Genomic DNA, 14,242 nt, shown 5'->3' with positions numbered 1-14,242 from the left:
CAAACGTCAATTTTTGCAGTTTTCTGGCTACACAGTGTTTGGACTATTTCGGTCTGACTTCAGTATCTCCTCAGAAAACGCCGTATTTGAAATACAAAGCTTATGTAAGGTGCTGGTACAGACACGAGCATGTTTCCTCGCGGTTTTGGAGGGACTTTGAAGAACTGCAGGGCTTATTCTGGTGGATGAAAGACCTAAAAAAATAATAATAAAATAATAATAATAAAAAAGGGCTGGGCAATGTGGTTTGAGGAGGGAAGGGGGGGGAGGGGCGTGGGGGGGGGGGGACGTTGTTTGTGTGGGCAATATATGTGTTTTTTTGTGGGGTTAGGGGGTTGGTGTTTGCTTTTTTTTCGGGCTACGTGACTCAGGCCCGGTGGAGCAAGACCCCTGCCGCCATTTGGCAACGCCACCGCAACCCCTCAGCACCTCCAGCCGGGGGGAGCGGAGCGAAGCCAAGCGGCGTGGCCGCCACCCGGCCCGCCCCCGTCCCCGGCTTCGGAGCCTCCCTCGGGCGCTCGGCGGTGGCTGTGGCCAGGCGAGGCGTCGAGGGCCGTGGCGGTGCCCTGCGAGGAGGGCGAGGGACACGGGGCGGCGGGGGGAGTGAGGCGGGGAGGTGCGGGGCCGCTGCCTCCATCCCCCTCCCGGTGCTGCCGGGGCCGGGGGGTGGCGGCGGTGTCGCCCCGCTGAGGTGAGGGCTGAGGCGGGAAGAGGGGGTGGCCGCCTGCGGGGCCGGGGTGGCCGGCGTGAGGGTAGGGGTGTGCAGGTGAGTGGGTGCTGTGGGCTCTGTGGTGGCTTCTCCAGGGTGCTGCCATGCTGCAGTTAAGGTCGGGGAAGGTGGTGGCTGGTGGTGAGGTGCCGGAGAGGGTGGCTGCCAGGCTGAGTGCTGTGGGTGCAGGGGTAGGGGGTGAGCCCAGGGAGGTGTTGTTAGGCAAGAAGAGCTCTCGCCTGGCACTAAAGAGAGGAGCCGAGCAGTCCTTACCATCATCTGCACGCCCTGCTGTGCTGGCTGGAGTTTGCCCTGAGCGGCGTGCTCTTCTGTTGCCCGTGCAGAAGAAGCAAGTTGAGAGTCAGAGATTCCCCGGTAAGAAAAAGCAGGGGATCCAGTGCAGGGTGGCATTGCCAAGCAAGAAGGGTGTCACCATGCAGGTACCCCACACAGCCGTATGCAAAAATCGGGTGGCAGGAACCTCCTGGGAAAAGACTGGAAGCAGAAGGATGGGACAGGGTCAACAGCCATTTCTCTCACAAATTACCCTGCAGAAGAAAGTCTCAGCAGAGACCGGTAGCCCAGAAGGGCTGAACCTCTCAGGTTTCCCAGAGGGTTTGAGGAGCCCAGGAAAAAAATGCAAACGTTCCTATATGGAACTGAAATTACAGATCCCAAACTTGGAGGAGGAGCTTGACAGCACAGAGAGTATTATCCCCTGTTTGCCAGAAGCAGAGGTGCTGCAGCCTAAGAACAGGGCATGTAGTACTGGAATTAAAGGCATTGGCTCCTTAATGATACTGAAACTGCAAATCCCAGATCTTAAAAAGAGTTTGGGGAACGAGGAATTGTCCTTATCTGAACCTCAACCTTGGGAAGTGGTAGATAACACAGGGAAGATGAATCTGTGTTCTTTAAAAGGTTCAGAAAAGACCAAGGAACAAGGAAATAAATGCTTGAGAAAGAAAAGCAGTACATCTTTGGTGAAATCAAAACTACAAGAACCAAGAAAGAGAGGTGGATCTGCCTTGGTAGAACTCCATACAAAGTGTCTGGAGTCCAAGAAGAGGGCTCTGAGTCTGAAGAACAGGGACTCGCTGCACGTACAGGGTGTAAGTGGCCAAGAACAACCAACAGCCAGAGGAAAGCTGCACAAGCATTGTGTGATAGAGCAGCAGCAGAGCTCAGACCCTCAGAAAGGAGCAGATAGCCTGAGGAAAAGTGGTAAGCATTTGTGGAAATACAGGTGGAGAATCTGGGCTTCCAGGACGAGGGCATGGTGCTGCAGTAAGACCTCGTTAGAAAGTGAAAAATCAGATTTATTTTTTTTTTTTCCTGTGGGTAAGTGTATGTGTGGGGCAATGTCCTGCAGGCAGGAAGGGGTGGTCTGTGGCCTATCTCAATGTGGCCGTCAGCACGTGGCTGGTAACCTGGCTCTTACCTCGCTGCTTCTTGAGCTAGGGACTTTATAGTCCCTAGCTCAAGAACTGTGAATACCAGTCTTGGAAGAAATTTTTAGGAAGAGGAGAGGCTTTTGTTGAAGTAGAAAAGCAGTTCTGTAGCACAAAGGAGAGGAGACCACATAAACTGGTTGGGGGCAGAAGGGGAAGAGAGAAGGGGTATCAGTAGCAGGCCCTGAATAAGAATTCATTTTATTTGTTTTCTCCTCCAACATGGTGTACGCGTTTACATGTAGAAAGTAAGGCACAAGCAGGAAGAGAGGCAGTAGTTTTAGCAAAGCTAAAATAAAAGATAGCAAATTCTGCAGTTTTTTGTTATTTGATTGTTTTCAAATGTGTATCATGCAGGCATTAGTGGTTGCCTTTGTATAATGCTGGGTTTTGTTGTCAGAACTTTCAGCTTTTTTTGTCACTGTTCTCTGCAAAGTCCTAAAAGATGCCAAAACAAATATTTTGTTCTGGTGTATTAAGAGAATATTGTATCAAATGAACAATTTTGAAGGAGGATTTTTAAAGAATTCTCATTATCTTCAATGCAGTTGTCTGTAAGGCATTCTTTTTACTTCCAAAATGAGTATATTCAAATGACAAATACTTGCTGCAGGTTATTAATGAATATTTCATCTAGATAACAATTCCTGAAAAATTTGAGATACTAAAATTATGTTTGACTTTGAAAACTGAGGTCTTATAAAACCAAATTTTACCAATACTTTCTCAAGTTCATTCTCCATATGAAATTTCACGTGTACAGTTTACATAATCTGTGTGTGCTCTCAAATAAAAAGTAGCATTTTAGAAAAATGCAAGTCCTGGAATTTTCCAGGATTTAATTGGACAATATATCAGAAATAAATTATTGCATTGTTATAAACAAGCTTTCCTATTATGGAGAATGTACTATGTAAACAAAAGTTTTTAAGGCTGATGGTGCAAATAACCTTGGTGTTTCCTTGCCAAACTTGCTCTAATTGGTTTCTGCCTATTTTAAATACACAACTTCCAATAACCCTGTGACATCTTCAGGTTCTGTTCCTTTTTTTTTATATACATTTTCTGAAGACCAGGCAATTTGGTACTCTCACGTCTGCTAATAGCGCTCATTAAAAATGAAAAAATAAGATTTGGTGAATTGTAACAAATGTTTAAGGCTTATACAGTGTCATGTGCTTTGCTAGCCTTGAATGTTTTTGTCCTCTTTATAAAATAACGCATTAGGGTGTTTTTTTCCCTAAGTGTATTCTTTAATGAGACTACTTTGTTTTTAAGCAGCGAAGAAAAAATGGAAAAAAAATGAGCAAGACTCAGGTACACAGGCTGTGAAGAGTTGTAAGGCAAATCTAACTAACTCAGAAGATCCCAATGAGAAGGAACCTCGCTACTCTGAATCTCCTGCAGCTGTTGCTTTAGGTGGGACTCAAAACAAGAGTTTTCTTTGTCATCCTGAAGCAAAAAGGTCTGTTGCACAGCTTAAAAAAAGGAAAGCCAGAATTGATCATATCGCGTGCATATCGAGTGTAGCTGCAGCAGAAAAAGTGATAAATAAATCTGCAGAACGTGTTGCTGACCATTGCAGAAACACCCTAAAGCATTGCAACAGCTTGCTCTGCATAACAAGGAAGAATCCAGTTGTGAGATTAGAGGTTTGTAGTTACATCAATACATTTGTGAAATCATTTCTTGGTGGAACTGCCAGCACTTTTGATTTAAGTAAATTCTTCCATTTAGCTCAGCGTAAGAGAAAAGCTGCTTGTCCTGACAGAACAGTAGAACAGAGTGAAGTGAATTGCAGCACTAACACAATGCAAAAAGAAAGCTCACCCATAAAAAGCAGTTCGTTCTTTAATGAAGAAGTAAAACCTCAACATAAAGCAGGGCATCTTCCATGCCGTCAGAGTCGAAGCGGTAAGTTTTTGAGTGAAAAAAAAATGAATGTTGGTAGAAAGTGTGCAAAAAAGATGAAAATCAGTGAGATGTCAGCCGTGCAGAATGTTTTCACAAATGTGCCTGATGAATGCACCAAGTGTGAATTAAAGGCAGACGTTGCCACGTCAGGCTCCTCTGCTGTCTTAGGACAAAACCATAAAGAAATGACTCTGTCAGATTCATGGGATTGTACAGCAGATCTTCATACAGGAAACAATACTCGTGAAGCACAAGAGGCATCAGTACAGGGAAAGAACAGTACCAAATCACTTGCATTTGAAGGTGGCTTGAAGAAGACATCCAGGCTCTCTGTAGTAGCAGAAGGAGAAGCTTCAAGCTGTGAGGCAGCACAGCAGCACTCTGCTACCTCAGGTAGTCTGAGGGCACTAACTCAGGCCCCTGGTGTTTCTAATTGTCTAAAAAGCATGACAGATGGAAAAGTGAATAAAGCTAATAAGAAACTGTGTCAGTTTACCTGTCAAAGAACACTGCCTATGACTGGTAAAAATGTTTGGCCTCGTGAATCTTGTGCCAGGACTTCTGAATGGGTTCCCAAAAATCACTGGTCCATCTCAGAAGGAAACAGACTTCTAAGTCCAGTCTTTGAGGGATCCTCTGATCCAAGCAGCGTCAAAGCTGTAGGAAACAGTGCCGTGACAGAAAATTCGAGGCAGTTGGATTTGTGTACATCACTGGCAGAAGTTAAGGAATGTGCACATGAAGCAGTAGACCTAAATGCCAAATGCCCGACTTCAGTTGAAGCCCCAGAATCCTCTTCTATGGATATCGATGAGAGTTGTGGAATGAGCAATGAAAACGTGGAATCGCCAGTTGATATGGTTAGAAGTGCTGTGGCTTTTAACCCTGATGATATGCAAGAAGTTAAAACGACCTCAAATCTTACAGCAAAACCAAAAAATAAAAACAAAGGAGCTGTAACAAAGAGAAGCCCATCTGTGACAGTCCAGAATAATCCATCTACAAGTAACAAAAGCAGAATAAACTTCAGCCCTAAGGCACCGGTTGTGAACCAGGCGCTTCCTGACGTAAAACTAGTGAAAGCATTGAACACCAGAAACCTGACAAATTTCAAAATTCCCTTACGCAGAAACAAACCCGAATCCAGGAAATCGGAATGTGTCAGTTCACCAGGAAGAAAAGCCTGTAGCCCACTAGAGCTCCTTGACAGCTCTGGTGGTTCACAAAGGCAGAAAACAGATGAGGAGACTTCAGTAAATCCTGAGCAGCAGTCCCTTCCTGTGGCTAGTGATGCTACATCTACAGCTTCCATGAAGAAAAATGCTGGTAAGGTCAACAGTAAGGACTTGCATCACGATGGCTCTGAAACCCTTTCAAAGGAGATGCCCCCGCTCCCTGAACACGCCTCCTCATATCCGTGTCCTGCTCTTGAGAGGCAGCAGGAGTCATCTCCACGTGGCTCCAGTGCTACTGACTGTGGGTGGAAGCCAAATTTTCCAGAGCGTTCAGGGAATGCAGTTGACCCTCCTGCTGCATTAGAAATCCGTGATGGTGGCAAATCAGGAGTGAATTGTTCACAGCCCAGAAGTGATTTTTTTCCAGATGTTCTGGAAGCTTACAAAGAAGATGTTCTTGTCATTGACGTGATTCAGGACGACCCTGATCTTTTTGGAGCCAGTGACGAAGAAGAGTCTGCACTCACAGCCTGTGAAAATTGGCCCGCGAAGGCATCCTGTGGTAGCATCTTCATTAAAGAAGAGAAGCAGAATAATAAGCCTGAGTGTGCTGTGATTTCAGAAAATAGAGGTTCAGTAAATGCTAATTTTAGGTATGCTTATCATTCTTTTTGATGACAGTAATCCCAATTACTTTGATCTCCTATCAGTATACTTTGGTTGTAGTTGTAGGCTTCCTTGGAGAATTTGGCTGATGTCTGGGCTGGCATTAAGCCTCAAAATTTGATTGAGGTACAGTAGGGTTCTGAGTGCAGATAAACTGTGCTCTGGTTTCCTTGTAAGGACAAGGATAAACCCTGAATGGAAGGATCACATTTTCACATCATTCATCTTGATGATGTGAAATACAAAAGTATAAGGAAAGCTAATTATTAAGAGTAATATTCTTAGTAAATAACAATATTTTTAAGTATCTGGCTTAAGCAGTATCCCCTTGAGGGCAGTTTTTTAGTTGTAAAGTGGTACGATACTTACAAATACTCCTTGCTTTTTAGGTGTAGCTTATACTTTTGTTGTCTGTGTTTGAGTTAGTGGCTGTCTCTGCAGCAGCCCTCCATTGTCTTTCTCCTTCCCCACTTCTCTTCTACCCCTGGACATGTGAATAGTCTTCAGATCTGTAATTTGGCTAACACGTTTGGGATGTTTATAAGCCTGCATCTTCATTCAGCAGAAGCCTAGTATGCATTATCAGGCATTTATTTATTTTTTCTGGGTTTTGAGGTGATAATAAAAGTCACTTTAAAGTAGCCACAGGCTTTTATAAAACAAGCAGTATTCTCTTGTGGAATAGATGAATTCGTCAACTCACCAGTCCATTTTCTTTTCTCTAGGCTCTGATACCTCTGTTTGATAAATGAGTTTTGAGTTTGAATTTTTTATCTTAGAAAACCAAAGTTTAGAAAGCAATTGTATGAGATTTTGTTTCTTCTGAAGATAAGTTTGTTATTGTTTTTAATTGGATGGTGTTTGATTTTCTTCCTTGGCACCTTATGGGTTGTTTTACGTTACCTTTATTTAAAAAAAAAAAAAAAAAAAAAAAAAACAACAACAACAAAAACTAATAATATTCAAAGTTGCACCATCTTACAACAACATTAATTTTTTGACTCTTTGCGATCTTTATCCTTCCCTGTCATTAAACTTGTGCAAAAGAGGAAGGGAATCTTCTTCAATGTGCTAAGAAGGTTTTAGACATGAGAATATATTAAAAAAAAAAAAATAGAATAATACTTTTTACTAAAACAAAACAAAACAAAACTGAAGAACAAAGACCTTCCTAGCCCTTTACTACTGTAACCAACATGTGAGTGTAAAGTTTGGTATGTACACTACTATCTGAAGATCTGTTGGGTCTTGTAATTAGTTCACAGGGAGGATAAATACTCCCCTTACTTAGTAATGACATTGAGTTGGAGTAACATTATTAAACCATTAGATGAAGACTGACCTTGAGTTCTGTTTATATTGTACTACATATTTTAAAACAAAATGCTGTTTCTGTTCATGGCCCCTCCTTAGAAATATCCTGGTATTGTATGTATTTCGTTGTTTGGCTTTTTATTTTATGCATACTCAATTTTGCTTTGCAGCAGCATCAGTTTGGAAAGCTGCTTCCATCTGTCCGCATAGAGCAATGAGTCAGAACTGCACTGTTGTCAGCCATCTCGAGCTCATGTAAATTCTAGTATATGCATAAGGGGGTGTCGAGAGGCAGGAGACCTTTTCTCCATTAACACCAGCGACAGGACCCGCGGGAATGGAGTTAAGCTGAGGCAGGGGAAGTTTAGACTTGACATCAGGAGGGGGTTCTTCACAGAGAGGGTGGTTGCACACTGGAACAGGCTCCCCAGGGAAGTGGTCACTGCACCGAGCCTGACTGAATTTAAGAAGAGATTGGACTGTGCACTTAGTCACATGGTCTGAACTCGGGTAGACCTGTGCGGTGTCAAGAGTTGGACTTGATGATCCTTAAGGGTCCCTTCCAACTCAGGATATTCTATGATTCTATGATTCTATGTTTTGCTTCGTGTTTGGTTAATACTAACCATTACACTCTAGAAAAATATAATCAAAATGGTTTTAACTAGAACTAGAGGTGCAAGGTCTTGATGCCTGCAGGTGGTGGCTGTTGCTGACTGTTTTCTCTACCTGTATCAGAACATTGCTCTGATTTCCCTTCAGACTGATGATGGGCAGATGATAAGAGAAAGGATTTGGATCTTTGCTAAAATTGTTTCACTGCGTGTGTGCATGGGGATGGACTTAGGTAGATTAATTTTTGTATGATGGTATTTCGCTCTGCCGTTGATACAGAACAGGGAGAGCTGGATGTCTGCTAGCAGCAAGTTATTCTGAAAGCACATAGCTAGGTTGTTAAAGCTTTTCAAATCATGTTGAGTGTTATTTAGGAGTTTAATAATATTAAAATTGCAATTGGAAAGGACACCATTGGTGCATTAATTTGTGCTCTTCCTCCAAACACAAAAATCTGAGATCTAGCAGCTCAGAGCCAGAAGATTTGGTGGCTACCTTTGGAAGAGCATCAGCAGCCATTCTTGCCCTGAAGACACTCGTGCATTTTATTTTTTTCCTTTCAAATAAGATCTATAAACTTTATTCCCTTTTCAAATGTGAAATAGCAAACTGAACAGCACTCTGGTTCATGTAACTTGTTCTGTAAAGAGAGGTTTGTTTAAACTTGATCATCAACAGCATACAAGAGCATTCTGCATTCACTACTCAAAAAAATTCTGACGTGATCAGTCTGTTTCCATTTCTGAACTCAAAAAAGCATTGACTTCTGCAGGTTCTGTCAGTGCTCCTAGATTTGTCAGGCTGGTGAGCAGAAGCCAAGTGTTGTAATAAACGTAGCTTTCTGTAGATGTTTGAGGCACCTTCTTTGCAAGAACTTGAAAAGTGGTTCTCATAAATATTTCAGCCTACACAGCAGAATCTGGTAAGGATTTGGAAATGGCATTTGACCTGAACGTGAAGATTGCAGTCTCTCGATGATGTTATATATTTTCCATTTAAAAAAAACAAACCTGTATGAAGATGACAGCTTTCTGGAAATGTCTGCACTGCAATTTTACAACAACAAAAAAAAGTCAATTGTAGGCAAAATCACTCAAGCTCTTCATTTCATAGAAATGTATGGTCATGTGGGAGAGAGATGAAATAAGCCTGCCGAGAGCCTGCTTCTAGTAAAAATCCATCTTATCTCTGCAGACTTGCTCTAACTTGATTAAACTCTGTTTTGTGGTATTTCTTGTAGACTTGCATAGGTGCCTGTGCCTGCATATCGTGTAGTTCAAAGTTACGCATGCTGGGAAGCTTTCGTTTCCGTTAGGTTCTTGCAAATTCCCATTGTTCCATTTTTCTGGGTAGCTTGCTGCTGTTACACTTGGTCTCATTCACCAGGTGTAAGCTTCCAAAATCTGCGATGATGACTTTGTTGTTTTATTTATTCTGTTTATGATTTTTAATTTATTTTTACCTTCTGCACTTTTTAAGGAGAAACACACAATATTTTTCTAACTTAGCTTTAAATAGGTGAACTAAGTAACTTTCTGTAAACCTTTTTCTTACTGTCTTTGGGATTCATCGTTATGCAAAGTGTCTTGAATGTGAAATTGCTATAAATCACATTTTATAGATACTTACAAATTGGTTTATTAGCCCAGTATTTCCATAAGTTGCTGTATAGAGAAGATTCCCTTTTTCCCTGCTTTAAGCAAAGGGGAAATGAGATGATGGGCTTTTACTAGAAAATTTGGATTTAGAAATCTCTTGTTTTTACTTAACATGTCTAGGTGTATGTCTGTAGGAATGGACATATAGTCAAAAGAGATTTAAGAACAATCTAATGAGGGTAGCATATTGTAAGTAAGGATTCTGTCTGTAGCTAAAAGTATTACTGAAAACTTTAATTTTACACAACTGGTTAGATGAATTCTCTTTTTGCAAGATGGAGATCTTAAATGTACTTCTTGTTTAAAACAGAGACCTTACCGTACAGGAATCTGGGATGTTGAATCATGCTGGAAATTCACAGGATTTGGCAATAAAAGGTAAGCGTCTGAGGAAGGAACCACAAAGATGTTCAGTGGGAAAATCTGGGATTTGTGCTTTCCACATAAAATGAGAACTTGTCAGTAATAATGTTTTATTGTAACAGTGATTTATTTCCTAATTATGTAAAGTGCATGTCTTTTGAGATGGTACAAGCCTCTTACAGAGAACATGTCTTTCCCTGTGGTTCTTGTCTGTTGATAGTACTGTCTTTTTTTCTGTCTTTTTCTTTTTTCTGTCCTTTTCTGTCTTTTCTGTCTTTTGACATCTCTGGCACTTCAGGAAAGGAACTCTATTCGTTGATGAGACAACAGTAAGACATTGAGTGTTTTTATATTAACGTGTTAACGTTCATGTAGGAAGAGTGAGTGGTTTGGGCTGAAGTAGCATCTTGGAGAAAAAGGATTGAATTTCCCTATGGGAATAGTGAGCATTTCTGGGAGAAAAGGTTTCAAGCTTCAATGATTACAAGACAAAATAGTAGTTAATGGGGGTGTAAGAGCTCAGATACCAAGACTGCTCAGGTGCAATAGGCAGCAAGTGTACAGCTAAGCCTCTTGTTATATAAAGAGAAAGGGCCAGATGATAGAGCATGGCACCTGCAGTACTGATGTGTCTGAACAAAAACCTGGAAGCCAGTCCTGTACTCTTCAGTAACTTCTACTTCGAATAATCTTTGTTGTTTTACAGCATATTCTAATGGAATTCGAAGTCTTTGGGTCTTCTTGTGGGGCTTAAAATAAAGAAAAAGGTTTAAGCAGCTCGTTCTTCACAGGCCTGAGTAACTTAGGATCCAGTCGTGCACTTAACTTACCACATGCGTGTTGATCTGTCCGTGATGACTCTTGACTATAACCTTTTAAAAAGATAAATGACCTGATGATGATACAGACACCGGTGACTCTGTGACATGCTGAAATAGTGAATTTCTTTCCTTTTATTGTACTTAAAGAACTGCGTCAGAGAGCTGCAGTGAGGTGGCCTCTTCATTTCCTGTGGCACTTACAAAAGGTGCTGAATTCCCTTGCACTGAATTCTCATCAAGTTCACTGTATCACAGGAATTTGATTTTTTTCAGAGCTGTCTGTATTTACTGCTGAGTTCCATCATGTCATTATGATTAACTTAGCCTCTTCTCCAGCAGAGACTTAAGTCTTTATTTGAATAGCAAATTAACATACATATCTTTGGCTGTGTTTTAATAATAAATCCTAACTGAATTTATTTTTAAAATATTGAATTCAATGTGATATAAATAAACCTGTTACACTGTTCTACTGGGACTACTGCAGAACATACAGCTTGGTTGGAATTTTAATTGCAGATTCAGTTTAATGTTTATTTGAAAGGGTTTGTGCTTTAAAGTGAAATAATTTTACATGTAAATTCTGCATTTCAGAAGTCCTACAAGTTCTTAAATGTCGTAGGTTGTAAGTCTTCGTAATATCTAGGAAATAAAAGTTTTGTTGTCTTGTAGTATGGGAAATATAAAGTAATGTGTTTGTACGTTTTCAGCTACAGATATTAAAACCCATAATTCATCCAGTAGAAACAGTCCTTTGCGAGGTGTTACAGAGGGCTCTTTTGAAGATGGGCAACTGAGAAAGCAAGATGGATTTCTAAAGAGTTTTGAAATTAATGAAAAGGTACCGAGAAATCATTCTTTCTGTCACTGAGCAGTTTAAGAAATGGTAATCCATGTATTTGGATAGTTTTCATTGCTAATTTTTAAATTCCTGAATTTAAGAGATACTACATCCAGAATTTTACAATTACTGCATGCTGTTGACATTTTAAGTTTTGCTTGATGGAACTAGTTTTTTTGTTTTTAACATGACATCAGTAATTTATCTTCAAATTTGAAATGAAACAAGATGCTGTCATCTCAGTTGTTAAGGTAATTCTGTTTTACCAGTTGTATGAAAAATACTGTTTCAATGGACACATGAGAGCACCACTGTGCATATGTAATGTTTTTAGATAACGTACTTAGTAAAAGTAGGTGTCAAGTATTTCTCAGCGCACAGCCTCAGAAGGAAAGGATGGTGTTTGAACCCTGGGGAACTGCACAGCCGTCCTGCCTCTAAGGAGAAGCATTTTGTGACTGATTACTTGGGCAGAAGTGCCGTGACAGTATCATACTGATTTCCTTGCAGTTCTGAGGGAATGTTAAGCAATTTTCATGCTCAGTGACTTTATTTGACCTTTATACTCTCTCACCTCCTTCCTCAAGATAATAAGTCTAGGTATTTTAAGAGTTGCTGAAGTTTTATGCTATTTGATAATGGATTGGAATTTGTATTTCACTGCCACTCAGATGTAGGTGCTGATAGTGTCTACTGTTTTTCATTACATCTGGAGTGGATAATTATTTTAACTGGGTAAGTTAAACTACAAAGTTCAGATGGCTAAAAATTGGTAAGTGCAATTACGAGGTAATCGAACAGTAAGGAATGGGTTTCCCTGGCAAAAACGATTTTTAAAATCAGAATAGAAGCATTTCCTTCAGCAGTGGAATTGGTGCTCCTAACACATGATTCATAAAGTGAACAGCACTCTTTTGTCCCTAGTGTTAGAGAGGATGAAAGGGTCTGTCAAATTGTGTTGGTTGCTGGAGGAGCAGTACTTGCTGCAGTATTGCCAGGCCAATCCCCAGATGGGCTACTTCATGGTGTTGTGGCTTTATAAAATCAGTGTCCTAATATGTGTGCTCTTCTGTGCCGTGTTGGACAACAATAAATATCTCCAACTAATCTCATCCAAACCTCAATCTTAACCAAAATTAAGCCATAAAGTACATTTTAAATATCTTCACAGTTCAGGTTTGAAGATGGAGTGGCTGCTCTTGAACCAGAAGAAAAAGGTGAAGCAGAAAAAAGGTAAATATACTGTGTCCTTCAAGTAACCTGTGATGTTCCCCAGTCACTTTGCAAACGAAAGGTGATGTTTTTGCCAAAACACCACTGGCATTTTAATTCATTTTTTTCTATTATGACTGATTTAAAAAAAAAAAAGTGTCAAATAGCGTAATTTGTAGTGCTAAGTACAAGAATATTACAGCCATATTACAGCAGTAGCCTAACAGACGACAGTTGGTATTTTGTCTTCTTTAAATATAGCCACCTTGTGCCAGTGTCTCACCTGTGTTGGCATCTCTATATGGATACAATGCAAGATAGACTTCCAGCCACAATAGCATTTACTAGAACATAAAAGAAACTCTCAGCTTTCTTTTCTGCCTCTTGGGACTGTATAAATTCATGAGACCATTTAAAGATTTCACTCAAATTCAGACGGACAAATATTTGAGCAGCAGTGGAAAAATGCGCTTAAAAACATGGCACGTGGAGTTAAGCATGTGCTCAGCTGCTATGCTGGCTTCAAGCTGTGCTTACTTTGTTTATTGTACTTAACAACTTGAAGCCTCAAAGTCATATGCTTCCATTCAACATCAGCCCAAAAATGAAGCAGAAGACAACTTTGTAGAAAAAATAAACTGAACTCATGGAATACTCAGGTAAATAAGAAAGAAAGTGAGTCACAGACATTCAGAGTCATTTTCACAATAGTCAAGAAAGTTTGGCTGGCATAGAAGAACTGTTTTTTTCCAGTACCAGTCACATTTCTATGACAGACTTGAAGTGTACCAGAAGTACATTACACACAGAATATTACGTCTTTTCTTTAATCGGCTAGAAGCTTCAAGCTCTTCCTCCTGTTAAAATATTTTAGATTTACTATATGCCATAAATGGCTCTTTATGCTACAGAAAAAAATAGATTATGCTGGATAAAAATATTTGTGCAAGTTGTAGCAGATTAATCCATCTCTTTCCTTAACAGAGCATTAGAGCTGAGATAAACTCCCTTAGTTGCAACACAGCACTCTGTGCTTACTCCAATCCTTCATTTGGAGTAAAACTTTTCTCTAGTCTTACTCAAAAATGTCAGTATTGCAAAGTTTCACCTAGAAGAAGACACGGTTACTGTCCCTTTTTAGCAAATCCTGCCTCTAGTGATGATGTCAGTTAAAAAAAGAATTTGATTGTTCAGCTACATAGTTCGGCTTTCTTGACTGAATTGTGTAGTTTGACGTCTAGATTAAAAAGCAATCTGAGATTGTTATCCTGAAGGTAGGCTGCTATGAAAATCCTGTTGTAACACATCTGAGGCTGGTGTGGTGAAGAAGCATAAACAAATTTTTACATGATAACTTGAAAATTCTGGGCGATGAGATCCACAGATTTATTTTTTTTTTCCTCTGAGGACTAATGCAATATATTGACTGGAATAAAAGTGAAGATTGATATTAATGAATTTGGTCTTATTCTATGGAATTTATTCTTCTCTACATTAACACTT

The 14,242-nt window shown here is 40.4% G+C and overlaps 1 protein-coding gene across 1 annotated transcript in view; it reads left to right on the top strand.

Annotated features, from left to right (window-relative positions):
* Positions 1-561: 561 nt before the first annotated feature.
* Positions 562-14,242, top strand: part of TOPAZ1 (testis and ovary specific TOPAZ 1) — a 36,802-nt gene continuing 23,121 nt past the window's right edge. The window contains exons 1-5 of the mRNA XM_068674478.1: positions 562-1,933; positions 3,442-5,902; positions 9,813-9,880; positions 11,397-11,527; positions 12,699-12,760. Of these exons, the coding sequence (XP_068530579.1) occupies positions 814-1,933; positions 3,442-5,902; positions 9,813-9,880; positions 11,397-11,527; positions 12,699-12,760 (3,842 nt within the window). The 5' untranslated portion in view covers positions 562-813. The remainder of the gene's footprint in view (positions 1,934-3,441; positions 5,903-9,812; positions 9,881-11,396; positions 11,528-12,698; positions 12,761-14,242) is intronic.

Source organism: Anas acuta, chromosome 2 (genome assembly GCF_963932015.1).
Source record: "Anas acuta chromosome 2, bAnaAcu1.1, whole genome shotgun sequence".
NCBI lineage: Eukaryota > Metazoa > Chordata > Aves > Anseriformes > Anatidae > Anas > Anas acuta.
Note: the sequence above shows the minus strand (reverse complement) of the source record. Positions and strands in the feature narration are given on the sequence as shown.